The 14,184-nt window shown below is 35.9% G+C and overlaps 1 protein-coding gene across 20 annotated transcripts in view; it reads left to right on the top strand.

Annotated features, from left to right (window-relative positions):
* arhgef10lb (Rho guanine nucleotide exchange factor 10 like b) overlaps positions 1-14,184 on the top strand; it is a 40,607-nt gene that overhangs the window by 16,942 nt on the left and 9,481 nt on the right. For 17 of the 20 annotated variants that reach the window (XR_016148142.1, XM_039651916.2, XM_039651915.2 and 14 more), the window contains 8 exons: positions 473-643; positions 1,519-1,664; positions 3,275-3,316; positions 3,659-3,831; positions 5,312-5,427; positions 7,587-7,714; positions 9,699-9,799; positions 9,950-10,071. Coding sequence is in view for 19 of the 20 variants with exons in the window: in XM_039651916.2 (XP_039507850.2) it covers positions 473-643; positions 1,519-1,664; positions 3,275-3,316; positions 3,659-3,831; positions 5,312-5,427; positions 7,587-7,714; positions 9,699-9,799; positions 9,950-10,071 (999 nt within the window). In the remaining variant the exon portion in view is untranslated. The remainder of the gene's footprint in view (positions 1-472; positions 644-1,518; positions 1,665-3,274; positions 3,317-3,658; positions 3,832-5,311; positions 5,428-7,586; positions 7,715-9,698; positions 9,800-9,949; positions 10,072-14,184) is intronic. The other 3 variants (XM_089124482.1, XM_089124478.1, XM_089124477.1) reach the window with 2 other exon arrangements.

Here is a 14,184-nt window from a genome sequence, read left to right as displayed (position 1 = left end):
TTCTGTTATGCAATGACTTCATCTGCATGTGGCCTCTAGGGTGCTGAGGCTGTTACCGCAGGCTGTTTTTCCGGGACATTTGAGTTCATATGTACAGTTAAAAATGAGCTGAAATGCCTCAACTGGAGAAATCACAGAAAGGTTTCCATAAAATTGTATTAACAGTCCATTTTATATCCGTAATCTGACATATTTCCAGTGAGGGTTGGACTTGATTTTATGGTAAATGTGGTCAGTTTTCATTTCATGTTCCTTTTAATGTGCACTATTGCATGTAAATGTTCACTGAGTAAAGTAAAGTAAAAGTCTATACCGGAATAACTGAATTTTTGTAGGTTTATTTCCCATATCACATAGATATTTTTGCCCTTCAGAAATTTCTTTTGCTTGCAGGGGACTGAAGCGTTGGCTGAATGACAGATTTGGTAGTAATGAATGAATATATGCTGACATATCTGTGTGTGGCCCACAGGATATGCTGAAAAACACCCCTGCAGGGCATCAGGACAGGCTGCCGTTGCAGCTGGCCCTCACTGAGCTTGAGACTCTCGCCGAGAAGCTAAACGAGCAGAAACGGCTGGCCGAGCAGCTCGCCGAGATTCAACAACTCGCTCGTAGCATCGGTGACCGCAACCTTAGTAAGGTCAGAAACCACCGCACTACAAACACACATGGGACACTTCAAAGTATTACCAACCCAAAAACACAATGATCTGGGTTAAAGTACTTTGTGTTGAGTTAACAACACATTTTTTGCACATTTCTTTCTACCCACTTTTTGAGTAAAGCTAAATTATAATTTTTTCCCTCCTTCTGCATCACTTTTGGTTATTTCAATCACAGAATAAGTTTTAGCAAATGTTTAATTTTTCAAATTTTTCTACCCACTTTTTGAGTAAAGCTAAATTATAGTTTTTTCCCTCCTTCTGCATCACTTTTGGTTATTTCAATCACAGAATAATTTTTAGCAAATGTACTCTCTTAAAAAAAACTGGGAGTGCCGTTATAGGTAAATTAACTTCAGAAGTTTTATTTTCAGATCTGTATGTTTTATTGAGTAGGGAAAAAATTGTTTGTTTTTATGCAATTTAATTAAGCTAGATTGATTTAATATATTACTAACAATATACACATTTAAAATATTAATTTAGATAATTTTAAATCACCCTGTGGCCCCCTTGGAAGTTTGCTGAGGCCCCCAAGTGGGCATGGGGCCATTAGTTGAGAACCACGGTACTAGAGAGTTCCCACTTCCCTCAGCAGATGCATTGCACAAATATATCTCACATTCATATGCAAATAAGCAGTTTTTCTAACCTCTAGATTTGTTAGACTGTGCAAGTGTTACATTAAAGTTTGTTAGAAAGAGAATGAATTAAGAAGAATGAGATCAATGAAAAGACATTACTTCAAAGTCAAGAGTATAAACTGAAGAGCACAGACATACAGGTGATGCAAGTGTTCTGTCATGGTGTGGATGTATTCATTTACTTTTTTAAATGATTCTTTTTTAAACAGCAGCTGAACTCTGATCAGAAGCAGCTGATTCTGTCCGAGACATTGATTGAGACCGTCTATGGTGAGAAGGGTCAAGTCCTCAAGTCTAAGGAGCGCAAAGTCTTCCTCCTGAATGACATGCTCGTCTGTGCAAACATCAATGTAAAGTAAGCACTCCTCTTCACATGTTCAGCAATGTGAACATCACAACTCTGTCCTTTCATTAGAGAGATTTAAGCTCATTTAATTATGTTGCATTATAATTAGAAAAATCGTTCAAAAATCGGCTGAAACGATTCTCGAGTTACTCGATTACAAAAATTCCTCGAGGCAAAAAATCTGCCTCGAAGCCTTGTTAAATTCCTATACGCCCACGCAGGGATCTGATTGTTTCACACAGACCGTTGTTCAGGAAGCACACCATAGCGCATGATATATTTGACTTCATGTGACCTCATAAACGGCAAAGAATGTCTAAAGTTTGGGATCAACACACTCATACACTCAGCTAGGTATATTTTGATGTTTGTCTTGAGATTACAGTTGAAAAAGTCTGATTCTTATTTATAATTGTTTTATTTACATTTATATTTTTAGAAATGGTATACATTTGTGTACCTGTTTGAATTGATATTGTATATTAATTTATTTTTGTTTTCAGGTGGGTATTTTGCAGAAGGTGCAATCCTTTTTTTGTAATGTTGTATTAGGAAGACAAAACTAAGGCCAAATGGCCTTTACTGTTTAAATTTGTATTCAAAGCTTTACATGTTATGGGCTACTTGTTTTACAGTAAATTGATTTAACTGTCTTGTTATATAATTGTTGGCACTGGCACTTATAAACACTAAATGGGTAAAAATTGTAATAAATAGGCTTAGTTTTGGAGCCAAATGTTGGAGTTGGAATTAATACCTCTTGTTTTTTAAAGAAATAAAAGCCAAACACCTTATCATTTTCGTTATACATTATTTGTTTTGGTTATTTAAAAACAAACAAACAAATTATCCCATTACTCGATTAATCGATCGATTAAGTGCTCGATTATTCGATTATAAAAAGAATCGATAGCTGCAGGCCTAGTAAAATGTTCACACTGCTTTTTTTTCTTCTTCATACAATCAAAGTGCATGGTGACCCAGGGCCATCAAGCTTCAAAAATGAATACAAAAAGCACCATAAAAGTAGTCCATATGACGCTTTATTTCAAGTTATCTGAAGCTGCACAATAGCATGGTGTTGAGGAAAAGACACATTTAAGTTGTTTTTCATTAAAAATATTCTCCGACGACGCATCTTTCAAATCTCATTAATGTTCAAATCTGGCACGTCGAAACATATCACATCAGGTTTGACATCATTGGTTCTCACGTGTTTCGTAACCGATTGCAACGTGCCAGATTAAATATGTACATATGCAAATATTTCAATTGCACATGAGATTTGAGAGCTTTGGTGGGGGGAGTGAGGATTTTCTGTGAATGATAAGCTATTGTATGGCTTCAGAAGACCTATGTTATATAGTGCATGAGTCATATGAGGTTACCATTCACTCTCATTGTATGGAAAAGAGCAGCATGAACATCCTGCCAAGCATCTTCTTCTGCGTTTGACAAAAGACATTTAGAATGACATGAGGGTGAGTAAATGATGTCAGATATTTCATTTCTGGGTTAATTTAGAGATAAATTAATAAACGAGTGGAATTCAGTTACTTGCTCAAATATTTAAGAATTAAGGCCATCTTCTTTTTAACTCCCTCTTAACTGACACACAGAGACATTGAAACGGGCATTGATAACATCTTTGAGGAGCCAAGGTAACGTTCTCACATCTGGCAGGTTTTTTCTTTAATGACCACTGGGTCATGCTGTTTTCAAAGACTTGATTTTACACTCGCTTCAAAGTTCTCCTGCACTCCTCAATCTCATCGAGCTGTTCTCAGCGCAGATCATGCATAACAGAGGAATACATGAATAATAATTTCCTGAAATCACAGTAGGGGTGGTTAGGCTCGTCTGGGAATCCTTCTGATCACAAAGCTCTAATTGCCTGTCTAATTAATGGATCTCCGTCACCATCGTTCATACGTCCTCTGATCATGCATTGTTTGTAATTGCGACGTTTGGACTTTGTTTTGCGATCTTTTGTGTTTAATCAGGGGTCCTCCAGATATCAGCAGCCTAGTCCCTATCGGTCCAAAATACGCAGTTAAATGGAGTGCCCCCCTGCTGCAAGTGCAAGTGGTGGAGGTGGGCCAGGAGACCCCCCAGTGTAAAGACAGCGTCTACCAGCACAGTGGAAGCAAGCGCCTGAGCTCCACCAACTCTCAAGGTTGGTATTTTTAAGTGTACTCCTTTCATGTGGTTAGAGGAGCATGGGAAAAATAACGAACTTGGCTTTTTGATGTAGTCGGTAAAGCTTGTTCATGGCAGTTTTTTCTATATCGATGTATGTATGTGTGTATATATAGAAAATTCTATTTAAATTTTTTAAAGAGTCAGTGAGATTTTTTTTTTTAAAGGAAATGAATGCCTGTTTTCAAATGAATATCTGTTTCAAATAAATCTTTTTTTAAATTATTTTGTTGTTATTGTTGTTGCACAACTGTTTTCAAAATTGATAATAATAAGACATTTTTTTTAGAATGATTTCTGAAAGATCATGTGACACTGACGACTGGAGTAATGATGCTGAAAATTGAGCTTTGACATCACAGGAATAAATTACATTTAAAACAGGAAACTGTTATTTTAACTTAATAATTAATAAGCCTAAATATTGTCAATAATATAACACTATATATAGTAATATATAATATAAATAGTAATATTTCACAATGTTATTGTTTCACAGTATCTTTGATCAAATAAATGCGTGAGCATAAGAGTCTTTCAAAAACAATAAATTTCATCAACCATACATTTTTTTAACTATAGTATGTGTACTTTTTAATATTTTAACAATTTCATTTCTATTATTTTGTTTTTGTTTTGATTAAATTAAGTAACTACGTTAATATAAAGTATTATGTCATTTGTAATGACTATTATTAATAAAATAATTAATAATAATAATAATATCTTTACCTACATGTTGTAATATAAAAAAACAGTCAGTATTAACACAGTGGCTTCTTGGTTTGATTTGAATAAGACTGAAAATGGTAGCTTACAGTTCAGTATCAGTCAGTGATTCAAACCTAAAGATTTATGTGAATTTCATTAAAAAAGAACTGGCACAATAATGGAATATGTTTATGAATTATAAAGGAATACACTAGTTTGTTAAATAGTGGAGCAGGAAACACTGTCTCATAGTATTAATTTCCAATCTCCTTATAAATTATATAGATTTTGATTATTCTCTGACTATATTTTCTCAGAGTTATTGTTTCACCTTTGACAAATCACTCTCCCAGAACTAATATCAGTGCATATTCCTCCTGGTACATTCATCTTGTTCAGAAGACCTGAGGTTTTCTCAGAGCTCAATTTTAAACCCAGCTCATACTCTCCAGCAGGGATAATATACACTCACAGTCAGAGGACACTACAGAGGGTCTAATTCCCGGATAACATGATCCAAAAGTCCTTGGGTGACTTTTTTTTTTGCATCAGAAACTTCAACTTTTTCTCCACATCTTTCCTGCTGTGTGGGAGCTTTCAGCCTGATACAAATACTCCACTGAATTACAATGTTAGTTGAGCCCAGCCTTTCCGCTGCAAGAATTTGCTGGAGGCGTATTATTTCAGACCCTAAAGCTTTAATGTGAATACAATTACTGATTATCATGGAAATGTTATTTGTTCAGGAAAGCTGTTTCTGGGACCACCACGGCTGTTCCAGGAACTGCAGGAGTTACAGCATGATCTTTCTGTGGTAGAGGAAGTCACGTTGTTGGTGGGCACCTTGCAGGGATCGTACCAGGTAAAATCCTTAATCATCACTCTGTTGCACATCTGATCAATTTCTGACTGTCAGCGGATGATTCCCTTCTTAATAGGGATGTGTAAAACATATTTTCATAGTTATCTGAATGACTAGTTGTTCTTGAAAGGACAGTTCATTTAAAAGTCTTAATGTACTCACCTTCATGTTGTCCTTTATTTATTCTTTGGAACACAAAAGAAGATATTTTGAGAAATGTGTTTCGTTTTGTCCATACTCTGAAAGTCAATGCTTGGACTCCAGTGTTTCTCGACATGCTTTCTTTTGTGTTCTGCAAAAGATCGATGAGAGATGTGAGATGCAAAAGATGGCAAGAGCTAAATATGAGTACTATTTGTAACTTCTGTTTACCATACGAGTATATGAGTCATTTTTGGGTGAACTATCCAATTAAGGAACCCCTTAGGCTTTTTATAGAGATGTCTCCACTAGACACCGATCAGGTGTTGCCCAAAACATTGCTTAAAAAAACTTTTGCTGATAATTTACTCATCCCCATGTCATCCAAGATGTCCATGTCTTTTTTTTTCAGTTGAAAAGAAATTAAGGTTTTTGATGAAATCATTCCAGGATTTTCTCCATATAATGGACTTCAATGGGAACCAAACGGTTCAAGGTCCAATTGAGAGTTTCAGTGCAGATTTAAAGGGCTTTAAATGACACCAGACAATGAATAAGGGTCTTCTAACGAAACGATCGGCCATTTAAAAAATAAATAAAAAAGTTTAAGTTTTATAAGCACAAATGCTCACCTTGTTTTGTTCTGTGTTGAGCGTACGTGACTCTCCTGTTCAAACTCGTTCATCAAAATGAACAAATCTTTTCTCGAGTCAAGACTCGAAGGGTCCTAGATAAGACCCTTATTCATCGTCTGGTGTCGTTTAAAGCCCTTTGAAGCTGCACTGAAACTCTCATTTGGACTTTGAACCGTTTGGTTCCAAATGAAGTCAATGAAGAAAATCCTGCAATGTTTTCATCAAAAAACTTAATTTCTTTTCGACTGAAGAAAGAAAGACGTGGACATTTTGGATGACATGGGGATGAGTAAATTATCAGCAATTTTTTTTTTTTTTTAAAGTGAACTACTTTTTTAAATCATGTATATTTCATAATTTATAGTTACAGATTTGTATTGTATTTTTATGTCATTCATTTAATGTTTTTCCCTATGTTAAAAATGTCATACTTAAAACATTTGTTTTTGTAACATTGTTTCTGAACTTTTTTTAATTTGACTATTTGAGCTAGGTAGAATAAGATAAGCTCTTCCACAATTTTCATCAAGAAAATGTAAATATTTAAAAACAAAATAATTAAATTTACATCTAACCTGACTAATATCCAAAGTTTACTGACAGCTATTTGAAATATATACGCTAAATATCTGCAAACTTTGCACATACATCTAGTCCACACACTAAAAAGAACAGATTATGTTTAATAACAGAAACATTGCTCACAGCAGGCGATTCCAAGTTCGACGGTAATTGTTTTGAAATGTATTGTTGAAGACAATTTGTAACAAAAGCTTGGCTGTTCTGTGAAAGGGAAGAATTTAGAGATGCAACTTCTCTGAGAGAGTTTACCGTGCTCACAGTGTGCTAACACCCTCAATGCGGTAGACTTTTTGTATAATGCATAATAAAGGTATTCTGTTATGCATTTTCATATATCCTTCGTTGTTACATCTGAAATTGGTTGTTTATCATGTATTTTAACGTATTTTACTTTATAAAGATGTAGCAATGTATTATAATATATTATAACTGGGGTTACAATTATTCATTAAATCATACAATGCATTATGAGGTGTGCTACAAGGCATAATGAATGGATTTCAAAATACTTTTAAAGGCTTTAAGTAAAGTGTTACCAAAGTTTCTTCTGTAAATCCATTCCTTTTAAAGCACACCTGCTAAAAATGTTGAAACTGCTTTTTTGACCTCTCTATTTGAATAGCTAATTGTAATAGCTATAATAATACCTATTCATGGTCCCTGTGTGAGGCTCTTTCGCTCTCTAACCTCTCTCTGCGCTTATTGTGTTGTTAATATCAAAATCGAGGTGCTAATTGTGGTAACCGGTGCTTAGTCAGTCTGACAGCTGTCTCCCGTAAATGTGACTGTGTGCGTGTACAGAATCTCAACACTACGGTGGGACAGGACTGGTGCATGGCTCTTCAGAGGCTCATCCGCATCAAAGAGGACGAGATCCAGTGTGCCAACAAGTGCCGTCTACGGCTGATGGTTCCTGGGAAGCCTGACAAGTGAGTGTCGACTACCCACTGAATGCCAGTGGGCACAGGTTACGCAAAATAGAGCTGTGCATTAAATTCCCTTCAAATGTGGGCGGATGTGACAGTTTCTCTTACTGAAACGCATTCATCCATTTCATCACACTTTTACCAGATGGATTTACATTTTTTGGATTTGTACTTTGGAGTTACTCTATCACTCCAAAAGACCTTTGTTGATCAAATGGAAGTTTAAACAGGCTGAACTAAGAGACTTCTAAGACTTCTGGTCATGAAGTCTAATTTGGGTTGCCAACTGTCCCGAATTTGCCGGGACGTCCCGATTATTAGGCCTACGGTAATTTATTTGTCCTGTACGGGACCTCTCTTGTCCCGTTTATTGAGTGCTACGCTGATCTGACTGATACAACAGCAACACGACACTTGTCGTCATCCAATCACACGCTTCATCCAATTTATTGGACCATACCAATACATTTTTTTTGGGACAAATTATTTGATTTGCGAACAGAATCCTCAGCTGTCTGGTCACTCCCGGTTTAATCCGGTCTCGTGCTAACGGCAAATCCCTTTCGCTGTCCGGCCGGGTTTTGATTTCGGCAAATGAGTTTCGATGAATTTAAACAACGTGATTATTGTTCATGAGTCCAACTTCCAGCCATGCAAGAAAACATTAAATATTCCTGAGAGAATGATATGCTGATGTGATTTGCCGCCCAAGAAACATGTCGATTATTAATGTTTTTTAAAAAAATAAGTCAGGATTATTTGATGAATAGAAGGTTCAAAGGAGATTTATGCAAAATAAAAAAGCTTTTGTAACATTATAATGCGTCCTTGCTGAATAAAAGTAGGCTTTCATTTCTTTAAAATCTAGTGTGTTACAAAAGCTTTCTATTTCAGATAAATGTTATTATATTGAGCTGTTTTGTGTGACCTTAAAGTTTGTTTTTGAATGAAATTGTACATAACAGGTTAAGCAAAACAAATGTGTTTATATCTGAGAACCTTTTCAACACATACAAACCTGAAATGACATATACTGTGTGATACAGTTGAAATATTTTGAGTGTCTCTTATTTTCTTGGAAAGAACCACGAGTGTCCCGCATTTTTCTTTTTGGAAGTTGGCAACACTAATGGACCATTAGTGTTTAAAGCAGTGGTCTTTGACCTTTGTTAGGCCAAGGACCCCCTTGGTGGTTAATGAGACAGAGCAGGGACCCCCTGTTACTTACAGCCTTTGCATTATTATTATTATAGTCTAGCATTATATTTATGTTGCTTTCAAATAAATGCCCTCCTTTTGAATATTTTATTCATCCAAAAAAAAAAAAAAAAAAATTTAGCACAGTTTCCACAATAATATTAAGCAGCACCACTGTTTTAATCATTGATAATAATAATAATAAATGTTTATTGTGCACTAAATCAGCATATTATAATGATTTCTGAAAGATCATGTGACACTAAAGACTGGAGTAATGAAGCTGAAAATTCAGCTTTGCCATCAGCGAAATAAATTACATTTTTAAAAACATTAAAATAAAAAAATAGTTATTTTAATTTGTAGTAATATTTCACAATATTTCATTAATTTTTATTCAAGTAAATGCAGCATAGTCATTACATTGCTATTAAACACCATAGCGTGAAAAGCACAATGAAAGCTTTGGGTGAAATTAGCTAAATATTGTTTAATGCATAAAGCATATTATTTTGAGATCAAACAGCAATTGCCGGACCCCCTGCCGTACCGCTGTGGACCCCCTGTTGAAGACCCCTGCTTTAAGCTGAATTTTGTCTTTTGTTGTTGCCTTACTTTTTTCCCTTTTAGCAGAACCAAACTCTTTTGACTCTTGGCACAAATACAGCTGTACAATTTTAGTCGTGCGTGGAACTGAAAGAGGCTTTGTTTCACTTGGATTTTGATTGTGTTAAATCCCTCTTGGATTTTCACAGTTTGTGCGTGTGTGTGTGTGTGAATCTCTTGACAGGTCTGGCCGTCCAGTCAGTTTCACCGTGGTCTTAGGCACGCCCAGTCCAATTAGCAAAATCTCCTGGGTCAATCGCCTGCATCTGGCCAAAATCGCCCTGAGTAAGTGTGGCCTCTCACACATGTTTTTGACATGAATCTTTCACTTTTCATTTTCATGGGTTCATTCTCGTGTATAAATGTGTTAGTTTTTAGCTTTCAGTTTCAGTGACAGTATTGAGCCTTTGGCTAAGCTTATTACTGTATGTGTAGGAGAAGAGAACTTGCCTGGATGGGTGTGTGTAGAGGACGATGAAAAGACTAAGCCTCCATTCTGGTGCCCGTTACTGGCCTGCCGAGTGCCTGTGTTTGCCCCAAAAGTGCAAGATCTGAAGGTAAGTGAGAGATATCCAACCACTCCAACAGATTTTGCATTTGTGTATAATTAGTAAAGAACAGAGTTGAGAGAAACTATCCAGCTACACACAGATGTTATATGTCGTTGTGTTTTGTCATTTTGTCACTTTTTGCCTGAAAAATTAAGGTTCTGTCATAATTTACTCACCCTCATGTTTTGTAAGTCACATGTTAGTGGTTAAAAGTCTGACGTGCTGTTCTACTTATAGAATAGAAAAGAAAAAATGAGATCCGTTTCTCTGAGACAAGATGTTTTCATGGGTATGCTGGGGGTCTGCAGATATTAAGCATTTATTGTTAATTATTCATTAATTATCAAAAACTTTTAACATTTATGTTTTGGAATACTATTTATGGGTTGAATAAAAATTCTTTGGAATAATATTTATTAATATGTGTCATATATATAAATATATTTAATATAATATATTAGATTTAATTCATAAGGTAGACATTTCATGTTTTTAGAATATATTAAAATAATAATATAATATTATAAAAGTAATATAGTATTATATTTAAAAAAAACTTCCCTTTGGGCAACTTGATTAAAACACAAATATTCCATAATATGTAATAACTTCTCTCACAGAGAAAACTATTTTCTTATTAATGGGTCTTTGCACATGAAAATATGTAGCTGTTTAGGGGATCCCTCTCAAGTTCGAAAACCCCTATCTTATGCAACAATGAGATTAAATCTTCTCAGATTTTTATGGAAAAGACCTTAGATTTCAGTAAGAGCTCTACTTCTTGTACTGTATTGCAACAATAGTCTCGTTTGTATCTGTTTATTTATCTTACAACATTATAGGACTTAATATTGAATGAACCTTTTCTGCAAACTGAAAGAGCAACCATCTAAACAATGTTTTTCCTGTATCTGCTGGATACAGAATTTTTTTTTCCCCTTTGGGTAGTCAGCGTTTGATCTAAGACAAGTCAGAGCGTACTCAAATTAACATTCAGACATTCATTGGTATGCATGCAGAAGTCTGTAACTGACTGCTTACTGCTTGACCAACATCCACAACTTTTATCTGTCATATCAGTACTGCACACCATGGAGAACTGGCAATCTTTCTAACACAGCATTTGCAATCAGGCAGGGTGTCTGAACCAAACACATGTTGCCTTACATTTACATAGAGCTTTGATCTTATTTCATTCGGCATTTCTTTTCTACACCTCCAGGTCTGTGTGCAACTTCACAACATCTGGTTGGGTCTTTTGATCCACAGGACTTCACATTTTTTAAGTCTAGTTTTGATTATCTTTGTTGGTTCTGTTCTCCCATTAGCTTTTATAGTACTATGTTTGGTCCTAGAACTACCATTGTGTTGAAGTTAGTATCTCAATATTCATTCTCAATGAGTGGCTTGTTGATTTCTACAGTGTATTCAACATAGTTTTTGAGTTTTGGATTTGCCTCTAAGATACTGTTATCTAGCTGTAACATATGAGGACGACTTCAGCATCACTAAGAATGTGTTGAAAGCTCCAAATCATCAGTAATGTTTTACACTGGATGCCATCATGTTTCAGAAAAAAAGTGAGTTTATAAATGTTTGGATTTCCAACATTCGTAGCTATATAGTCATTTCCAGCTTCAAAGAAGCAAAAGTTTCTATTTGTAAAGTAGACAAACAATGTAGCCTAAGGATAACCTGCAATGGCGCAAATGTAATAAAATACAATATATTTTACCAACACTCATCAGTATAGTTTCTGGTCACGTCTTCTCATTGTCCACAAAATACGGGTGTGGGTTTAAATGCTTCTGGTTCATTAGCTCTGTCTACCTGACAATTATGAAATGATTGTCTTCCCAAATCCCTAATGTCCCATAGCAAATGTGTTCCATAGGAAGCAATGTAACAAATGCTTCACAGCTCATTTGCTGCCTCTGAATATGCTTTACTATTCTGAAGGAGTGATGCAATCATCCTTTAATGATTTCTTTCCATCCCGCGATCAAGTCTGGATGTGTGGCTGATGCGTCTTCTGGCTGCTTTGGTTGTCACTCTTATAAATCTCACATTCTGATCCTGCACCTGATGCTTTTGATGGTGGATGTTCTTTTTGCCTTGCATGTGTACTACTTTGAAGTCATACGTCTGCAGCCTTAGGACCCATTGTTCATTGCTGGCAGAGGGTTTAGATTAAGGACTAAATATAGTCCCTTGTATTTTAGTCTGTGATCAAATCAAACCTTCTCCCACAAGCTAACTCTTCACTTTCTGTACGATTACATTTGCATTCAGCTTGCGTTTTCAGCTAGCGTGTATACATCTTCTCTCTTTGGTACTGAACAAACACTCGTCTTAACCTTCGGAACATGCATCTGCTTTCATCTGTATTCTGTCATCATCCTTTTTGAAGTACACTCCAGTGCCAGTCTTGCCCAAAATGAGTTTGAATATGTTGCTGTAGCTCACAAAACCCTAGAAGAAATGTCTTCATAGCTCACGCACTCTCTGCTGTTGATTTGATTCCTTGCTTTGCTTCCATGTTTTCAGTATACTCATTTATCTAAATATAATACTTTCTATAAAGAACCCTTTTTAAGGGTTCAATAATAAGTTATAAAAATGTGGTTTGCTGTTGATTGCTGTCATGACACTCACGAACAGTACATGGTCCAACTTGATATATAATATTATTTTACTTTGGTTGGCTGAATAGCAAAGAAATTGTAATTGGCTGCTTCCTCGCTTTTTCTGCAGGAAGCTGATCTCTGGTGACATGTCTATTTTTTTTATTTTTTTTTATCATTGTTGGTAATGACCTGGTAAGCCACATGATTTTTGTCAATGAACCATGTGTGGCTCATGAGCCAAAGGTTAACGACTGCTACACCATCTCCCTTCAGGGGCTAACTGGACTATGCTAACAAGCCCTGATGTCTTGCACAGTTTTCTCCCAGTGCGCAACAAGAAAAGTTTTGAGCAAGCCAATTAAAATCATTGTTGAATATTGGGTAAGATTCTTACATTCCAAGAAAAGTCCAAAGCAAAGTTGAAGAGATATCCCTTGTCATCATCACAAGATAAGCTTCTAGAGACCATATACATTGAAGCATCTGTGTTTATATTTGGGAACACAAAATTTATGCGACACAATACATCCGAAGAAGCTCTTAAATATTACCTCTATAAAAGACCTGCCATAACTTTTTTGTGGGAAATGTTTGATGGTAAAAAGAGTGTGGGTGGAAATACCTTCGTTACTGCAGATTAAAAGCAAGGCAGATCTGCGGCTTCTAGAGAAGATGCAGGAATAGACAAGCGGATGCTTATGTGATGTGAAGTTTAGTCTGTGTTCAGGATGAACACCCATGAGACAAACGTGGATGTGTCTAAATCCACCCCCCATATTATCAGTACAAAAAAAAAAGTTACAATGAGCTCTGAGATCGAAAGCTGAAATGAGGACAATACAAATCTGTTATCAGGTCATTAGGACTCATCTGGTTTAAAAGGTTTTCTGTTTTTTGTGTGTGTGAAATTTACAGTAAGATGCAGCAGCACAACATTTTTAGCACATTCTAAAGGAAAATGACAAGCCTGACACAGAACCTGTATAAATAATTCCAGTGGGCTAATTCATGTACATATTAAATATTCTGCCTGTTTTTTCCATGGAGGGGAAAATGTGAATAAAAGCCTTGGCCCCAGTAGATTGCTTAAGATGAAAAGGGGCTCCGTTCCCACTGTGCATATCCAGGAAGAGCGAGTTTGCAACGAAATTTTGCACATCAGAGTGCTGAACATCAGGCTCACAGCAGGAGAGGGACAGCAGCAGCCTGCGATTCCCACACAATAAGGTCTGTTTCATCTAAACAGGTCATCCTCTTACCCTGGAAATGTGCTATAGGCTAATGTGTCATGACAATGTAATGGGTTCTCATTACATTATAGATTAAACCTGTCCATTCCCACTATTTTAATTACTGATGTTGTGTTACTTGCCGGTCCAGTTTAGTGAGCACTGTAAAACAGTAATCAATCGACTTAACTTAAGCCTTTAAAACCTAAACCCGTTCCCTTAAAATGGAGTAAATAAACCTCATGGGTAATTGAAAAAAATTA

The sequence above is a fragment of the Pimephales promelas genome, chromosome 20 (genome assembly GCF_988280905.1).
Source record: "Pimephales promelas chromosome 20, fPimPro1.hap1.1, whole genome shotgun sequence".
NCBI classification, from domain to species: domain Eukaryota; kingdom Metazoa; phylum Chordata; class Actinopteri; order Cypriniformes; family Leuciscidae; genus Pimephales; species Pimephales promelas.
Note: the sequence above shows the minus strand (reverse complement) of the source record. Positions and strands in the feature narration are given on the sequence as shown.